This window comes from Mercenaria mercenaria, chromosome 15 (genome assembly GCF_021730395.1).
Source record: "Mercenaria mercenaria strain notata chromosome 15, MADL_Memer_1, whole genome shotgun sequence".
Classification (NCBI taxonomy): domain Eukaryota; kingdom Metazoa; phylum Mollusca; class Bivalvia; order Venerida; family Veneridae; genus Mercenaria; species Mercenaria mercenaria.
The window spans coordinates 26,805,829-26,825,506 of NC_069375.1; the positions used below are offsets into that span (position 1 = coordinate 26,805,829).

At 33.9% G+C, this 19,678-nt stretch overlaps 1 protein-coding gene and 1 long non-coding RNA gene across 2 annotated transcripts; one reads left to right on the forward strand and one right to left on the reverse strand.

Moving 5' to 3' along the window:
- Nucleotides 1-13,111: 13,111 nt before the first annotated feature.
- Nucleotides 13,112-18,455, reverse strand: LOC123550966 (GTPase IMAP family member 7-like). Its single transcript, XM_053524841.1, has 2 exons — nucleotides 18,375-18,455; nucleotides 13,112-17,046 (listed from the first exon to the last, which is right to left on the reverse strand). Exon 2 carries the CDS (start codon nucleotides 17,043-17,045, stop codon nucleotides 15,825-15,827), a length of 1,221 nt encoding a protein of 406 aa, XP_053380816.1. The 5' UTR covers nucleotide 17,046; nucleotides 18,375-18,455; the 3' UTR covers nucleotides 13,112-15,824.
- On the forward strand, nucleotides 13,903-18,873 carry LOC128548986 (uncharacterized). Its single transcript, XR_008367405.1, has 2 exons — nucleotides 13,903-14,010; nucleotides 18,651-18,873. It is a non-coding gene; the product is annotated as an uncharacterized LOC128548986 (long non-coding RNA).
- The last annotated feature ends 805 nt before the right edge of the window (nucleotides 18,874-19,678 follow it).

Below are 19,678 nucleotides of genomic sequence, written 5' to 3' on the forward strand. Positions count from 1 at the left end.
TCATCATACATACTGTATGCCAATACAGCATCTTGGCATGAACAAAATAAAACAAGAGTGCCAGGATGTTAAATATATGCTCGTCAGGTAGATGATATAATAAAACATTTTCTGTACAAAACTATAAGTTTGGTAGACAGAAAGCCAAAACAATGACATATCCAGTTCTAACAACCAGGATAAAAAGTTTCAAGAATGATCGTTTTATATAGTATAGCAACAAAGGGAAGTAAGTTTTGATTTTTTAAGTCCACAAAAAAACTCCTTACCAGGAAGAGGTACCTTTAAATACACCTAAAATTTGAAAGTAACACAGAAAAATGGTCTTGATTTTTCCCTACGGTCAATTATAAAAAGTTGTCATATATATATATATATATATATATATATATATATATATATATATATATATATATATATATATAGTAGAGAGAATTAATTAATACGAACTAAATCACCACCACAATATACCAGACCAATTACGGCAAAGCGCCTAGCAGTACAAACGAACACGCACATGCCACAGCAAGTCCACTAACCCAATAAGATTAGTTTCGATACTGCTTTATATACGAGCCCGAATTGTACTACATATATATATATATTGTTTATATTGATAACAAAGAGAAGATAATCTGAAAACAATCTAAGTCCACACAAAAGTACTTATCAGGTAGCCATAGGTCAAAATACATCAAAAATTGGATGTAACATGGGTGTTGTACTACAGAAAAGTAGTCCCAATTTTCTCCTAGGGCTAATATTAACCCTTAGCCTGCTGAATTTCTATAATGAACTTGTCCATTTCTCAATTTGGACAGTACCATTAACTGTTAAAAGAGATGCTTACCAAAAATATACTGATTGAATGGCGAACAGTGCTGATCATCATCAGACTGCATGGACGTGCAGGCTGATCATGATCTACACTGGTCGCAAAGACAGAATAAATCATGTTCAGCATGATAAGGGTTAATAGAATAGAACTTTACAGTAATAGCTATTTATAGTAACAGCAAAGAATTAGGGGCCTGGTTCTTACTCATGACACACCATCTCATGATGATGAACATTTTTGCCATTGTACATCAAAATCCCTCCATGCAGGAACAAGAAATGCTCCGGACAAAGTCATTTTTGTATCTGACCTTTGGCCTCTAAGTGTGACCTTCGAGCTAGGGGTCTTGGTCTTGGGCATGACACCTTGTTTCATTATGGTGAACATTTATGGTAAGTTATCTAAAAGTCCCTTCATGGATCGCAGAGTTATTGACCAGACACCAAAAAGACTATTAACCTTTGACCTCTTAATGTGACCTTGACCTTGGAGCAACTGTTTGGGTCTTGCGCATAACACGTTGTCTCTTTATGGTAAACATTTATGCCCAGTAATTCCAAAATCCCTTTATGTATGACAGTTATTGACCAGACAGAAACAGACCCTTTGACCTTTGGCACCTAAGTGTAACCTTGACTTAGGAGCTAGTGGTCTGGGTCTAGCAAACTTACATTGAAACATCCAGAAACATTTTCTATAAAACAAGTATGAAAGTCTTACACTTTTTCTACAAGACTATTTTATAAAGTTACAATTTTTATGTAGAACTATGCTCAGAGAAGTTGAAGATTAATCAAAGCCCACACTTTTAACTTCCATATTCATAATATCATTAACAGTTGTGAGGCTAAAAAGTATTTTGTAAATTAATAAAAAGCAAGTTCTTCATTCATGACAATTATTTTTTCCCCCTAATTCTTGATATTTCTTCTCTGATTCCCCCAATGTGTTTGGAAATAAGATTAAACCTTTTGTATTATCCCTGTAGCCATGTTGCAATTTTTATGTAGAATTATGCTCACAAAATTGAAAAAGAAATGTTGCACTGGACACATATTTTGCAGAAGAGTACACCTTTCTTAACTTTCATATGCATTATGCAATTAGCAATTGTTAGGTTTCAATGTATTTTGCAAATTATTCTTAGGCAGTTCTTCTTCCATGATGCATAGTTTTCTTTCTCTCTAATACTTGATATTTCTATTTCTCTCATTCTGGAAATATGGTAGTACATTCTGCACATGTATGATCCATCAAATAGTTCAGTTTTTGTTGACCAGTGCTTTAAACAATTGTGGCCCTTCAGATGATCATCTGAAATGGAAAAATTTAGCCATTTTTACATTAGTATAAACTTTACATGTTTTATATGTTCATAAAAACACAAAATTTTAGAATGTAACATCTTACAATTATAATATTATCAGTCTGACAGACATTATCAAGAAAATGTCATTAAGAAGTGGAAAAACAGTACCTTACACAAGTAATAAAGACTAAGAAATACAGCTTTGAATTCAAACAGATGATATATATTTGTCTGTATGTCTTCATGCATTCCATTTTCAACTAACACTATATATAGGCACATGATCACTTCATGTCCATAATGTATACTAAATTTCTTATGAATTGTTTGAAACTGTGAGTAGGCATACACAATGTACAAGTGCATTTGTGACATTTTAAAGGACATCGCTCAATAAAAAGTAACCTGAAATGAAGTCTTGCAATATGTGCATGCCTACTTCATGTTGATAATTTCATATCAATTTACTTTTGCACTGTGACACAGTATGAAAACTGTAGGAGGAGATGAAATACAATTCTTATAATATAAAAAGGGGCATAACACTCCAAATTTAGATTTTAGGCTAAAATAGATAAAGGCCATTACATTTAAGGTAAAAATGTATTACAAGTTTCAAGGGCATTGGATAGAAAGTTGGGGAGGAGCTGAGTACATAAAGAACAAAAGAAAAGAAAGTTTAACTGTTTCATTTAATTCAAGATTCTAAAAGGACCATAACTTTAGAAAACTGTCATCAGATGTAAAATCCACTATAGTATGTGTATAATTCTGCTACCTGGCCATGAAGTATACCATGATCCATTTGAATATGATGGAATCTGCAGAAAGAGAGTTTCAATGCAAAAGGTATGAAGGAAGCTATGCTATGACAATTTGAAAAAGAAAATGACATAATAACTGAAGAAACAACTAATAAAATTTGATAGTCCTGACAATATGTGCTTGTCCACTTCATGCTGATGTACCAAGTTTCATTTGAACTTATAATAGTAATTACATAAAAAATTTAATAAATGCAGCTCTAAACTATCCTGTACCTTTTGATGTCTGCTGTTCATAGTCTAGCCAAAGCTCTAGAACTGGCTGAATTGAGGGCTTTTTGTTCACCATATCATACTGTTACTAAAGAAAAAAGCCCAACATGTACATTTATATATACATAAATTTTTCTTTCACAATTAACTGTGATTTTTCTATAAATTTCCATTGCTGACACTTCACATTAAAAACAATTTAAAAGAACAATGTACATAATTCTAAAATCAATTATTGTAGTTTGTAAATAAGTGCTGAATGCCATATCTATTTTCAAAACACTTTTAAACACCTACCTGTATAAAATGGTGTGTAAATTGGCAGTCTTCTTCTTGGCAATTTTAGCATTCATTGTCCAATTATTTCTTTGAATAAATTTATATCTTCATCTGAAATAAGTATAGTATAGTATAAAAAAAAAACGATGAGGAAACATATTGGTGGTTTTCAAAATAATGAAGCAAAAGTGTGACACAGGGGGTGGAAATTCAAACCTATTTCTTTTGGTGGTCACCTATTTTTTATGTTAGCAAATAATTCAAATTTCAAGGAAATATACAACTTTGGGAAAGTGTTGAGAAATACCAATCAGATAATATTTTGAACAGCCTTCAGTTCATAAGTTCAGAGAATTTCCAGTAAGGTGGGTGATAAATATTGCAGTGTTTTATGACAAGGAAATATGTATAACAGTAAATTTTTTTCAACATATATGAATAGGTGTTTGTGTACAGTTTGAAACTTATTTAATAAATGTTTGTGGACTTTGGTTTTTAAAATCACCCTTTCTGCACAAATCTTTAGAACATAAAAATAAAATTTTACCTAGAAAAGTTGTTGCTGAATGAAAAATAATTAACATATTATTATAAAACCTATTTTTTCTCACATTTTGCAGGTTTATAAACCACATTCCAAATTTCAAAAATGTCTGGTGATTTAAAATTTAATTTCTAAAATTGTCAACTCAAAATTGAGTTATTTAAGAGATGCACAGGGGACACATACTAAAAATCAGTGTAATATTCATTAAGTATTAGTTTTTCTGTTCAAAACAAGATTAATGGTGATTATCTTAAGACAAAAGTCTATTGAACAATTAGTTTATTCCACAAATAACAACAAAACTGAAAATTTTCACAACACAAACATGAAAATTCAGCAGCATGTACCCCAGTGAAAATGATCAGTGAAATTTCACTGATATTTCAATGAAATTTCAATAAAATATCAGTGAAATAACAGTGAAAGATTCTGGCAAATTATCAGTAAAATTTCGCCAAAATAACAGTAAAATTTTGGTGAATTTTCACTAATTTTCAGAAATATTTTACCAAATTCTTTCGGTGAATTTTGATGAAATTTCATTGATATTTCTGTAAAATTTCACCAAATTTCATAAATATTTTGCCAAATACTTTCGGTGAATTTTGGTAAAATTTTATTGATATTTCTGTGAAATTTCACCGAATTTCATCAATATTTTGCCAAATTCTTTCAGAGAAATTTCAGAGACATTTTGTCAAATTTCGCCAAAATTTCACAGAAATATCAATGAAATGTCATGTAAAGAATTTGGCAAAATTTCAAGGCTGTATTCTAATAAGCAAGAAAGTTACTAAGGTCAAGGTCAAAGTCAAGTGACCCCAAATTACTTGGGGTCATTTGTTAAATGTACTTGAACAGTCTAGGAAAAAAGATCAGAAAATTTTTGAAGTATTTTTTCCTATGTAATTCATATAACAAGTGACCCCCAGGCTGGGGCCTCTTTTCATTCCAAAGGCATAATTTGACCAAATTTGTTAGAGAACCACTAGGCACTGCTACATACCAAGAATCAAAGGCTTAGGCCTTGAACTTTCAGACATGAACATTTTTAAAAACAAATGCCTATATAAGTCTATGTAAAACTTGGGACCCCCATGGTGGGTCCTCTTTTCACCCCTGGGTAATTATTTGAACAATCTTGGTAGAGGACCATAAGGCAATATTACATACCAAATATCAAAGGCCTAAGTCTTGTTACGTTTCAGGAAAGAAGAGTTTTAAAGTCTTTTCCTTTATAAGTCTATGTAAAACTTGGGACCCCGAGGATGGGCCTCTTCTCACTCCAGCGACATAATCTGAAAAGTTTTGGTAGTAGACCTCTAGATAATGTTGCATATGGTACCAAATATCAAAGCCCTAGGCCCTGTGGTTTTTGACAAGAAGATTTTCGAAGTTTTTCCCTATATAAGGCTATATAAACCAAGTGACCCCAGGGCGGGGCCATATTTGACCCTAGGGGAATAATTTGAGTTATCTTGGTAAAGAACCACTAGATGATGCTACATAAAAAATATCAAAGCCCTAGGACCTTTGGTTTTTGGCAAGAACTTCAACAAGATTCTCAAAGTTTTACCTATAGGGAAATATGACTTGTATATATACATGTCTATGTGACCAACAGCGCGGGGCCATATTTGACCCTAGGGGAATAATTTGAACTATCGTGGTAGAGGACCACTAGATGATGCTACATGCCAAATATAAAAGCCCTATGAACTGAGGTTTTGGACAAGAAGATTTTTAAAGTTTTTCTTTTTGGTTGCCATGGCAACCAGAGTTCTCCTTGAATTTCAATTCTTTGAATAATTTTGAAAGGGGGCTACCTAAGGATCATTCCTGTGATGTTTATGTTAGTCTCACACTTGTCTTCTTTTTTTCTACATTTCCCCACCCACTTGTTTACATCAATGTTTTCTAAATTTTCAGCATTGTTTCAAAAGCTTTAAACACTTATTTACTGTAGAACTATCTATTTTCAATTATTCTGCAATTTTTCTTCCACTATAACCATGTTCATGTAATGAAAATATGGTATTTTTCACAGATGGAATCAAATCTTCTATCAATGTGACTTTGCAGACGAAATATGTAATCAGCAGTTATTTCCCTTGGTGCTAATATAGATTGTAACCCTGAAAAATTATCCTACCCTTAATTGCATTTCAATTGGAAGAAAACAGGCTTTGAATTTGCTGTCCCCTGTTAATTAATAACTTGGTGGCCATTTTAGGACATTAATTTGGCACATGAGTGTACACAGTAAGGCTTTACTTCTAAATAATGATGTATAACTTCATCAGATTTTCTCACCAAAATTTTGCTCACAAAAATTTGACAATCAAAATTTCACTGAAAAATAAATTTTGGTGAGAAATGAATTGCACCAAATTTCATTGAAATTTCAGTGAAATTTAAGTGAAATTTCACCAAATTTTTATCATTTTGTTAAATTTCACCCGTTTCAATGAAATTTGGTGACATTTTCACTCGGGTAATGCTTTAAATGAAAAATAAGTGACTAATTAAACACAATTAACACATTGAAATCATTTAGTTTACATGCACTGCTTATTCAGAGTAGAAAAATGACAAAATGCCATGCATGGTAAAATGGAATGGTAAAATTCATACATACTTTATAATGCTACTAATTTTAAGAACACAGGGGACAAATGGCGGCAAAATATATATTCATGGAATATGTTCGTAGTAAGTAAAATTCTTTCAACTACACAATACTCGTTACTGAATATTTACATAATGTAGGTAAACTTTAATTAAAATTGATGTTTCCCCTTTTAAACCTGAAAATTGCCAACTTGAGAAAAATGCAAAAAATAAAATTTAAATTATCCTGGGATTCTTATATAATGCTTAATTATTAAATAATGCCTGCATTTAACTTACACACTGCTATGATAACTGATGAATGTCACAAAAAAAGGTGCACAGGGGACATCACTTTGGCTTAATATGTGAAGCTGAAAGCTGCTTTTGTAACCATTGTAACTTCCATTTAGAGGGAAATAAAGTAAAAACCCATTTTATTTAAAGAATACTTACAAGGGACATATTTTGGGTGTATAGACATATATGAAGATTCTGAGAAAGTTGATTTATAAAACAATAAAATCATAAGGTGTCTTCAAAGCTGTAAGGATAAAGATCTTAGAAAAACATTACGACTTAAGAAAAGTAATAGGGTTATGAAATTGTAGTGTACAACTTTTAAATCTATCACTATTTTTTCATAAAGGGGCTTCCATCACAATTAAGACATGAACTATTGGTAAGAATAAAATGTAGTTAATGAAAAGAAGTATTTTGTTTTAAATGTGCAGAGTTTAGATTACATCAGAAAAGCCAAAGCTGTGACAATTAAGTTTGGTTTGAAAAAGTAAAACACAGTTAAAAACTATCCTTCATGCAAAATGTCACACTTTTGGTGCAGTGGAGACAAAATTAGCTATATAATTTAACATAACTTTAAAAATGCTTGAGCCATTCATCTGAAATTGCACACATTTCTTGAATACATTGATGTGGATATGATTTGCCCCAAAACACATTCTAAAACTGAACTGAATTAAAGTAAGGTGAAAAAAGAAGAAAAAGCTTCATTATTTTGAAAACCACCCAAAAGAAATCAGCATTATATATGTATCTTAAAGCCACTCATGTAGCTTCATTTCTTTATGCTGATTCTGTAGGTCTACAGCACAGTTGATTTATGAAGTTGAACAATTAATGCATGCCATGTAAAATAAATAATTATGATACTATTTATTAATCACATCTTGCTGTAATATATAAGCCTACTGTATGTTATTTCATTCCATTGTATAAATGTATAATTTGTTGATATTTTGGTGCATGATCATGCTTCATTCAGACCCTTGACCTTGTCAGCTATGCAGAGGTGCCCTTTCTTTGGCTTACTTACAGACATTGTTCTTTTTTTTTTAAAGAAATTATTGTAGAATATATATAGAACATTGACATTTCCCTAGCTGTACTGTTGGTCGACATCATGTATTCCTGTTGAACAAGAAATGTCAATGTGAACGCCCAGCACTGGTTCAAAAAGTTTGCAAATGACATTGTTTCCATGGTGCAGGTATTCATTTATCTGAAACAAACACATGACCGTTTAAATGCACAGTAGACCTTGATTCTAATTAATGTTACTTTAGAAATATTGAAGGTTTTTGCCACAAAGGTACATCACATAAAGGTTTTGGGGTAGTCTGGGATATAGTAACCCCTACTTATAGTCTAAGTAGGGGTTACTATACCCCAGACCACCCCCAAACCTTTATGTGATGTACCAGGTTTAGGGGTGGTCTGGGGTATAGTAACCCCTACTTATAGTCTAAGTAGGGGTTACTACACTCCAGACCACCCCAAAACCTTTATGTGATGTACCCCTGTGGTTTTTGCCGGATGATTCAGCACGTCCAATCAAACATATTTTATGGCATAAATGCAGTCTATGTTCAAATTATGTCAATTCGAATTCAAAAAGTACATCAACGTTTTCTTTCTATGACAATGATCTATTCTGTCTATTCTGATCGATTCACTATCTATGAAACAATGCGTTAATTCTGCATCGACACTATTTCAAGATCTGAGAATGATTTGTTGTAAATCTACCAGTGGATCTAATGATAATCTATGGTGGCAGTGATACAAGCATGCATATGCTATGTTCTTACTTCTTTTAATCCGCCCATTCAATTTATCTGTAATTGTGATCGTTTTTCTCATGCATTTTGATATCAGAGTGCAGGAATTTTACAAGAGGTTTTAGAAATGAAAATTAAATAAAAACATTTCAATTAACATAATCATCGCATGGATATTAGTGCGATTACAAAAAAAGAGAAAAAAACAAAACCAAAAAAACCCCAACATTTTATACAAAATGATGTCAGTATACAATGCATGATTGTAAATCATACATGAAAGGAAATAACAAGAGGGCCAAGATGGCCCTAGGCCGCTCACCTGAGAAACACACCATAACAGTGTAAAGATGTTTGACCTAGTAATTTCATCGAAACAAATATTCTGACCAATTTTCATTAAGATTTGGCCAAAAATGAGGTATCTTAAGTGTAAACAAGCATTTTGTTCAATTTGACCAAGTGACCTAGTTTTTGAGCCAAGATGACTTACATTCGAATTTGACCTAGATTTGATCAAGGCAATCATTCTGACTAAATTTCATCAACATCAACTGAAAAATACAGCCTCTATCGCAAACATAATATTTTTCTATAATTTGTCCTAGCGACATAGTTTTTGACTCCCGATGACCCATATTCAAACTTGACCTTATTTTTATTAAGATTATCATTCTGACCAAATTTCATGAAGATCAATTGAGAAATGCAGTTTTTACTGCATACACAAAGTTTTTATTTGATTTGACCTAGTGACCTAGTTTTTGATTACAGATAAACCATATTCTAGCTTGATTTAGATTTTGTCAAAACAATTATTCTGACTAAATTTTATGAATATCTAGTGTAAAATGCAGCCCCTGTTGCGTACTCAAGGTTTTTCTTTAATTTGACCGGGTGACCTAGTTTTTGTTCCTAGATAACCCATATTTATACTCCTCCTTTATTTTATTTAGGCAAACATTCTGATTAAATTTCATGAATATCCGATGTAAAATGCAGCCCCTATCGCATACACAAAGTTTTTATTTGATTAAATATAGTGACTTAGTTTTTGAACCCAGTTGACCAATATTCGAACTTGACCTAGATTGCATCAAGGTAATCAATCTGACCAAATTTCATGAAGATAAATTGAAAAATACAGCCTCTATCGCAAACACAAGTCTTTTCTTTGATTTGACCTAGTGACCTAGTTTTTGACTCGGATGACCCATTTTCAAAGTTGGCCTAGATTTCAACAAGATTATCAGTCTGACCAGAATTCATGAAGATCAATTGAAAAATACAGCATCTATCACATACACAAGGTTTTTCCTTAATTTGACCTAGTGACCTAGTTTTTGATCCCAGATGACCCATTTTCAAACTCAGCCTAGATTTTATCAAGGTAATCATTCTGACAAAAATTGAAAAATACAGCCTCTATCGCATACACAAGGTTTTTCTTTGATTTGACCTAGTGACCTAGTTTTTGACCCCAGATGACCCATTTTCGAAAAATACAGCCTGTATTGCATACACAGTCTAAATGTTGACGGACACACGACAGACAGACGCCGGACATTGAGCGATCAGAAAAACTCACCTGAGCATTGCTCAGGTGAGCTAAAATGAGCATTGCTCAGGTGAGCTAAAAATGATAATCATACCAAAGTATTCTGTTGTTGATGGGGTTCTTGAAAGATATTACAGTTAATACTTTTTAAACAAAAACATGAGACATCAACTACAACAAATGCATTTCTCGATATACTGTGAAATTAAACATATGAGATAAAGCAAACACAAAAGGCTGTTCACTAGTATTTCATAGTTTTTCTTAAAGTTTTTTTTTTTTACTTTGAATTGGTACTTCGTACATCTAATTCCTTAAAAGACGCGTTTTACTTGTAGACTGTTCCTGATGAAAATCTAACCTTTTAAAAGATATGTTGATAACATGAGCCAATATACACAATTTATGAATAAATTTAACAAGCGATTATATTATACGTTTTGGCATCATGACACTCAGTTTGATTCTGTATAATGCCAAACTCTCAGACAGCACGATATAATCGTGCCAAGTCACCATGTGTCTAGCGAAACAGTCAAGAACTGTTAGGTGGAGACGAAAATTGTCGCACAAAATAACATGTGGGCATATACACGTATTTGTTTGAATATACTATTTCATAAGTAAAGCATGTGCAGATCAAGGAATTTTGGTTAGAGGGACACCAACCTTCCCACAACCCCCTCTGCCATGTTCTGGGTCCGTGCATGTAAAGAATTGAGCTATCCCGTACGGCTAACAGGAAACCTCTCGCATCATGATATCATAGATCTAAAATTGTCTGATACTTCAAAAAACATTCCGTCTTACTAGTACCATTTTATGTTTGCAATTAAAACGCAATTGTCTTATTAAGTGTCCGGCAGAAACGGATTGATTAAAACCGAATGATGCTCCCCGATGCATGTGCTTAATGGAGATAATTAAAAAAAATAGGTAAGGTAGAGTTATGGTTATTTGACACCACCCTTCTTGTCAATAGCCTCTATCATTATGTGAAGTTTCAATGAAATGCCATTAATACTTTTCAAGTAATGCTCCGGACAAGCCTTGTTTTGTAAAATAAAGGGAGATAATTCAAAAACTAGGTATAGTAGAGTTATGGTTCTTTAACACTCCACTTTCCGTCAATAGCCTCTATCATTTCGTGAAGTTTCAATGAAATGCCATTAATACATTTTAAGTAAGGCTCTGGACAAGCCTTATTTTGTATAATAAAGGGAGATAGTTCAAAAACTAGGTAAGGTAGAGTTATGATTCTTTGACACTGCACTTTGTCTCAATGGCCTCTATGATTATGTGAAGTTTCAATCAAATGCCATTGAAACTTTTCAAGTTATACACCGGACAGATGGAAGGACGGACAAAGCGACAACTATATGCTCGCCTTTCGGGGAGTATAAAAATATGTAGTCAATCGATAAAAACAGCTCAACGTTGAAGTGTTAGCCAACAAACATTTTTATCATTTGAACCACTAAATGTTTTGAAAAAGTCCCTAAAGTATACCCGAAGTCAGATTCGGATTCGGCATCGGATTAATTCGCAAATGTCTGAAATGTCTATTTAGAAGTTCAATATTCTTATACTTATTGTGTTTTTAATGATTACCATTCAAAACCTGTTACTGAAGGAGCTCTTATCCTGTTGTAAGGGCCCGCTTTAGCTTATGTCTTGTTGGTATATTAATATACTTGTTGCGATTTAATCTCCTTTTGGGTCCTTTCAGTTTTGCACATGGAAGAAGAAGGTCGTTTGCAAATAGATGCGAGGGTTGATTTTGCTTCTTATCAAAGGAATCCTCGATTGTTTATACTTGCTGATGTTTAATATCCCACCCTCCACTCCCCTTATTTTGCTTGTGTTCTCTTTTTTCTTTATAATTTCAGGTACATCTTATGTGTTCAAGTTCAGCCTAAACCTTCCTTCCCTTCAGTCGTTACAGCTTCACATGGAATATTGGCAGTTTCACATGTTAATGTATGGACACTTTATATCATATGTATTTGTATATTGACATTTATGTGAAGCTGTGACCAATTTCTGCCAACCATTAATTTAAACGAAATTAGATACTAATTGCTTGCTATAGTAAAATTATTAATAGTAAAAGTAATGTATTCATACAACTGTCTTGGGTTGTTCTTTTTAGTATTATTATTTCTGTGCCAAGCTATCTTCAGTAATGATAATGTTTCGCATCAAATTTAGTCCAGTTATACATATGGATAACCGAATAACTTAATAAGCAGAAATCCTGAAACTAAGCTTTTTATTTCACATAGAAATAAAACGAAGTCTTAGGCTTACTTGAAATTACATGGAAAACTTTAGTAGCAACGTCTGATATAAATAAAATACACGCATATTGATGACGTTTTGCCCAAAATATATATGAGAGACGTTGAAGGGGAAGGCGAAGGTTGAAATCTCAAACTCTCTAATGTTGGTATCGATACTTACGTTAATAGCTTTTATCTATTAGGTAGAATATCAATTAGTACAACATTGAACAAGTTTATCTTGATTGTATATCAATCAGTTTATATCACAAATCCCTTTCATCGTACAATTTTGATGAAAACAATGCCCAAGCTGAACAAACATTAACTCCATAAAGAAGTTCTTTAACGAAAAAAAAAGAAGGGGAAACAAATATGTAAAATTGTAAATGCAAACATACTGCAATTTTTAGAAATTATTAACAGGAACTTTATATGTTGATTTTTCATTCATACCATACTAACACGTTAATGTTTTGGAGTATGTTTAGTACTGAGGAGAATGCAAACATTTGATTTTTTTTAAAGAGGGGGGGGGGGGGGTGAGGGTTCGTCGCACCGACACAATTACAGGTCATATGGCGACTTTTCAGCTTTTGTGGTGGAGGAAGACCCCAGGTGCCCCTCCGTGCATTATTTCATCACGAGCGGGCACCTGGACAGAACAACCGACCTTCCGTAAGCCAGCTGGATGGCTTCCTCACGTAAAGAATTCAACGCCCCGAGTGAGGCTCGAACCCACATTGGCGAGGGGTACAAACATTTAATAGTTTTTAAAATCTTAACATACGCAAAATTAAAATATTGAATGCATATCTTACATAAAGAAACATTCGGATGATAAATGCAAATATTTATGAAATAGAAAGTTACAATACATATTTTACATATTATCCAAGAGACTTGAGACATTTCTTTCAATGATAGATACCAGTGGGGATAAATGTAAGGGTATTTGGTTGCATGTAATAATTATGGAATAATGATGAAAAAATAAGCATAAGCGTGAGTGATATTGGTCATGCAGGTGACAAAGATGCAAGTGTTAATGTGAGTGTTAAAGTAAGTGCTAATTAAGAAATGAAATGATTTTTTTCAGTGTTCATGCGAAATGAACGACAGAATAGGATCGGCAAATCCATGAATTCTGTCGTTCATTTCGCATGGACCGAAAAAAAAAGTTTCATTTCTTATATTTACATTACATTTCCTTTCCATTTGTAAACATAATATTATAAATTGCACATATTTTGTGGCATTTAACACAAAATCAGCTTCCCGGCCATTCCGTTCAACACACGGAACAACTGCGACGTCATTTAACTAACGTTCTCCCTGACTACACGCGGACGTCGTCAAAACAGCGGTCGGTTATCACTAAGCAGCGATGACGTAAATTTCACACCTTTCCTTTTGCTGTTCATACGAAACGAACGTTGTAATTTTCAATGGAAAAGAATAGGGCGAATGTAAGTATTATGAAGTTAACATTATGTCTCAAGTAAAGAAGCCAGACAAATATCCATCTTATTTTGCTCAACAATAGTCAAGTCATTTGTGAAATATAATCGTTTAAATTATACATAGAAATACCATAACGGCTGTTCCAGGTTTCTGAAGCCGAGGAATCAATAAAGCAAAATATTAGATATGTTTCTAAGCAATAATTAATCTACCATGTCAAGCAATGAACGGTGCTATTCGAAACCTTAGGCAACGTTTTCAAGCAACAAGGCGTACGGAAGATGTACCACGAAGTGGATGTCCGCGCGTCACGACGCCTGGCCAAGACCGCTATAGCATGAATACCCACCTAAGCAATCGTTTCCAAACTGCCACTGCCACTGTTGCTAACACCACTGGTACACATAACAACCGAATATCTGACCAAGCTGTACGCAATCGTCTGCGCGAGGGTGGTTTACGTGAACGTCGTCCTTACGTTCGCTGTGTTATGACGAGACCTCACCGCGTAAATCGTGTTAACTGGGCACGTCACACCATCGCTGGTTAAGGCAACAATGGAGTAGCGTTCTCTTCTCCGACGAGTCAAGATTCTCCATTCATCGAAGTGATGACAGGGATCGAGAATATCGTAAAATAAATTAACGTAATGCCGTGTGCTGTGTACTTGAACGAGATCGTTATGGGGTGGAGGTTCCGTCTTGGTCTTGGCAGGCATTGCGCATGGTTATCCCAAACCTCTCGTCACGATCGATTGGAATTTGAATGCCCAGCGCTACCGAGATGAGATTCTTTGGAGGCACGTCATCCCACAATTTCAAAATATTGCCAATATCAATTTGTTTCAACAGTATTATGCCACAAGCCATACAGCTAGATATACTGTGAATTTCGGAAGGACTAATAACACTTCATTTTAATTATGACTGGCCCGCCAAAAGCCCAGATCTGAATCCAACCGAACACCTGTGGAATAATTTGGACGAGCGTGTTGGACGTCGCCTTATTCCACCATCGATCATCAATTATCTAACACAACGCTTAATTCAGGGGTGGAACAACAGGCCGAAATCAACACACTTGTCGGTTCTATGCGCTAACGGTGCCAAGCAGTCCTCGATGCTCAAGGTGGTCATACCCGGTATTAATGTGTGATTTCGGTGTACCACCCTTACCACATTTAATCAACCATTTCATTAGTTTTCCGTAAACGTAGAGCGATAAAATTTTTGACACAAATTCACATTCAAATATTCTTGTAATACACATAAAAAATTTGAAAAAATAAAAAGTGGAAAAGCACAGGTTGCCCAACACGACATAAACGAAAATGTTGCAGGCTCGGTTTGATTGAGCCTGTTCATGGACGGTAGTGGAAATACAAGCTACCGTTTACGCCCTCTAGCCCCGGGTTGAGCAGAACTCAACATAAACACATGAAATATGTACAGGAATATAATTTAGAAACATCCGCAGATGTATTCATACGGCGGTGCACATTGAACCTTCAATGAAGCACAGAGTGCAATTCCATGAAAAGCAGCGTATGGTCCCCATATAAAAAATAACCTTGGTTTCATATTTACGTATATCTGCACTTAAACACAGTGGAAATAAGAAGCCTTGTTTTCATATTAACGTATGTCTGCACTTAAACTTATTTTGTTCAGTATATTTCACATACATACTTTTACAGAAATATATAAGTAACTACACACCCAATTCACAATGTTTATATGTCAGAGTTAAACTCAGAATCTGAAAGACGCAACCATTATTAGGTAATGTGTTACCAACTCTTCACATACTGAATAAATAATTAGGTAAATCTTTGAGTTACCCAATTAGCTGCACTGCTAATGGTGACAGCTGCAACTCCGGTAGCTCCTGCTTTGGCAAATGCCCAGCCTAAAGGGGTAGCCACTCCTCCTGAAGCAGCAGTAGCAACTCCAGCAACAACTCCTGATGCAACAGTTGCTACCATCATTCCCTTTTTAGCCGATTCTGTAACCTTAATAGCGTTTTCTTTTTCCTTCTCCGCTATTTTTTTACTTTCTTTAACTTCTTCTTCTTCCTGCTGTATATTTCTTTTCCTAACATCAATTTCTTTTTTGTCTACTTTTATTTCTCTGAGCATCATATTATTTTCCATTTCTTTCTTTACATTTTCTTCTCTCATCGTTTTTGTTTCTGTTTCTCTTTTTCTAACGGATTTTTCTCTTTCTGAAACGGATACTTCCCGTTTTGAAACGGAATCCTCTCGTTTTGAAACGGATTCTTCTCTTTTTTCCAACTCTTGCTGTCTTTCTCTAAATTCTTTCATCTCTTCTTCTTTTTCTATTGCCCGTTTGATTTTTTTAGAAAGGCTTGACACTTGCTCATGTGCGTTTTTACTATTAAATCTTTCGAGTTTTGCCATTTTTTGTAAAACCTCTTTATGACAGTTTTCGTATATGTTTAAATATTTCACATTCCCTTCCTTTGACACTTGGTCCACATACGAAATAATTCGGTTTATGTGAGCACTGTCTGCGCTCGTGTTTTCAATCCTAGCTACTCTATTGCCGCATTTCTTGATTAAACTTGTTAATTCGTTTGACTCTTTCAATTCATCTTCAAATTCTTGATCAGTTATTTTATTCTCAACGTGTGTAAAAACAACTATTGCATGCTGAAAGAATTCTGGTCCGAAAGTTATTTCGAGAACGTCTGCTGTAGACAATTCCTCTTCAGTGTATCTACAATCGTCCCGCATAACGAGTAAAAACGCATGGGGATTATTGCAAATATTCAACGACACTAATATGTCTAAAGCCTGTTTAGCAACGTTGTTTCCAGCTGTTGGAGAAAACAGACCAGGGGTGTCAACGATTTTCTTTTTATTATCTGTTGTGGTCCCTACTGCACATGACGTTGTTACCGCCTTTTTACTGCGTCTGCAATCGAATGCTTCTTTCTCCAAAAGATTATTCCCTAAGGAACTTTTTCCATTTCCTGTTTTACCAACAATTACAATTCTTCGTTCTCGGTCGTGGGACATCCTAAAAATAGGCATAAGTATTATAAGTGTAAGATAATTTAGAAAGCAAGATCGTGATTACAAATTTATTGTAGCAGCCTTGTATTAAAACAAAACAAAACAAAAAAGGACCCCGATAAATTAGAAATGTAAGCAATATAAAACTATTTGGTAGTCTACAAATTCATTAGGGGTAACGTTTACAACATGGCCAGTAAATGGTCCGTTTTACAAATTAAAGAAAAAATACTTTTGTCATTTATTGTACATGTAGAGAGAACTAATCAGATTATTTTTCTTAGAAATAAATTCTACAGAATTAAATGCAACCACTCTTTGAACTCTGACCCTTACAATCTTTCCAAGAGCCTTACATATGGCAAAAGAGTAAATGACCGTGGTAAAGTTCTAAAATATTTACATTCATAAGGTACAAAACAATTTACCTATTTCATTATTTCTTCTGTTAGCTATAATACAGAACGGGCATTTATATGCGATAGAAATTATTTAAGGTATGGCCCATGTAATAGCGTACCTCCTTTTTGAAGAGTATTCAATTCCTACAATAAACCTACTTTGACTTAAATTTTTCAGAGGGCGTAGGTTCAAGCCCCACCGGGACCAAAAGGTTTTTCACATATATTCCTTTTTTTTCTAGTAAGTTTTTACCTTTTTCAAGAATCATTAGTGGTTTATTGTACAAAAATGAAAACATTTCATTTGATAAGTGATTTCTTGCTCTACAAAGTGAATTAACCTCTGGAACAGAAGTGGGCAGAGTTAGATATCTTTAAAAATACATATTGTACTGAGTTACATGTGGTAAAAGTTCTCTATTTTGCCTTTACTCCTTAAATTACATATTGTGGAAGAAATGTAGGTAGGCTGTACTTCTGCTCCAATTTTTTTTTTAAAAATAAAATGTGCAAAATTTAAAACAGTCCCACAGGACTCGACGTTAATTTTTCAACGTTCGAGTTAGAATTCTATCTCATTAAATCCTTTTACTTGAGGCATCCTAGAAAAAAAAATGTATTCACAGTTTTATTTTGTTTACCAATAGTCTGACGTTTCTGTTATCAAAATTAATTGTATAATGAGTAGAATTGAATTCCCTACAGACGTTTTGAACAGTGGCCATCACTTCAAAATCTGTCTCTTTTTGAGCTTGAGGAAGTATCATCTATATGATAAAACGACACGGTAAAAGTTGTTTAAATACAGTATATTGCTATAACATAACATTGTTTATTCGCTATTAGGTGGGTCGTACCTTAATATATAATAACACTTGTGAACTTGGTGCTAATTACAATCCCAAATTCATTTGATATTGAAAAACAATACCTTGTATTTATCCAAATTTGATGTAAATACACTACTTAATATTTAAATATTATGTTTACTTTGTCTCTTATCTACTGCAAATGTATTCATCCAGATTTGATATCATATAACCTATATTGATAATACAGTGTACTTGTTTAAACCCCGATTGCAGAGATCAATAACTAAGGCCATACCAAATTGATTAATAGTTCTTCGGAAAATTTTCAAAAAAAAAAAAATGGGAGCAAGCGAGCGAAATTATTATTATTATTTTTTTCTCATTTGTTTTTTCAGAGACGTGCAGATTTTACATGAAGGGAGCGGGTTTTTAAAAAAAAAAAAAAATTCCCAGCTTGGACCCTTGAGGAGGCGGTTATGATTATACATGACGTTAACATTTCGTTTGAAATAACACAGAAATCAAACATTTACAGTGTGACTAACACAGAAGATAGCTTTTCTATATGTTTTTAAGACTACATGAATGATTTTGCAAATAAATTCTTGCCAAAAACTTTATTTTGTATTTATAATTTCTAAGAGATGAGTGTCTTATTTTTAATTTTGATTTTTCTACATTAATCTGAAGGCGTGCCCATTTAACGGCAGAGGATGAGGAATATTTAAGACAGCACGGGCACCTGAGTGGAATAACATATCTTCTGAAACCCGGTTAGATGACTTCGACACATCAGCAACTTTGTGCCCCTAGTGAAACTCCAACCCATAGAGGTGAGGGGAAAGTAATAAACCACTTGACCAGTAAAACCAAACGGAGTTGGGCATACAAATGCTTCGACATTGCTCGAATCCCAATGGAATAATTTCTTAACAGATCAGGCTATCTTAAGTTTTTGTAGTAGATGTTCATTTCAGTCAAAAATGATAACAGACGGACAAAGAATGTGTAATCCAAATATTTTTAATTGCATCCTCGTGCAAGTCTTACAAGTCGGGCTTCGTTCTTTTCACTGTATTGAACAATTGTAGAACGTGCCTACTTCATCACCTACAGGCACATCGAAGGCAATGTTTGGCACTAGCACAGACACTTCATACTTAAAACAAATGATGAACAACACCATAATTCCTGACATTTTGAGTTTGGGTCATCAGCTACATGTGTTATGGACGCATGAATTCCGATTTAGAGAGCTGAAATAAGACTTTTCTCGGAACACATCGCAATTAGTCTTAATAGTCATAAATCGGTTGTATATTATATGAAAGGGTGTTTCCAATGCAAAATAATAATGAAATTTGAACAATTTTGAATTTTGACCATATTTTGAGTAGATGCGCCTATTTCAGCGGCGATTTCT

Bases quoted from the DNA above. Each gene is read 5' to 3' on its own strand.
- LOC123550966 (XM_053524841.1), bottom strand. From the start codon at position 17,045: ATGTCCCACGACCGAGAACGAAGAATTGTAATTGTTGGTAAAACAGGA.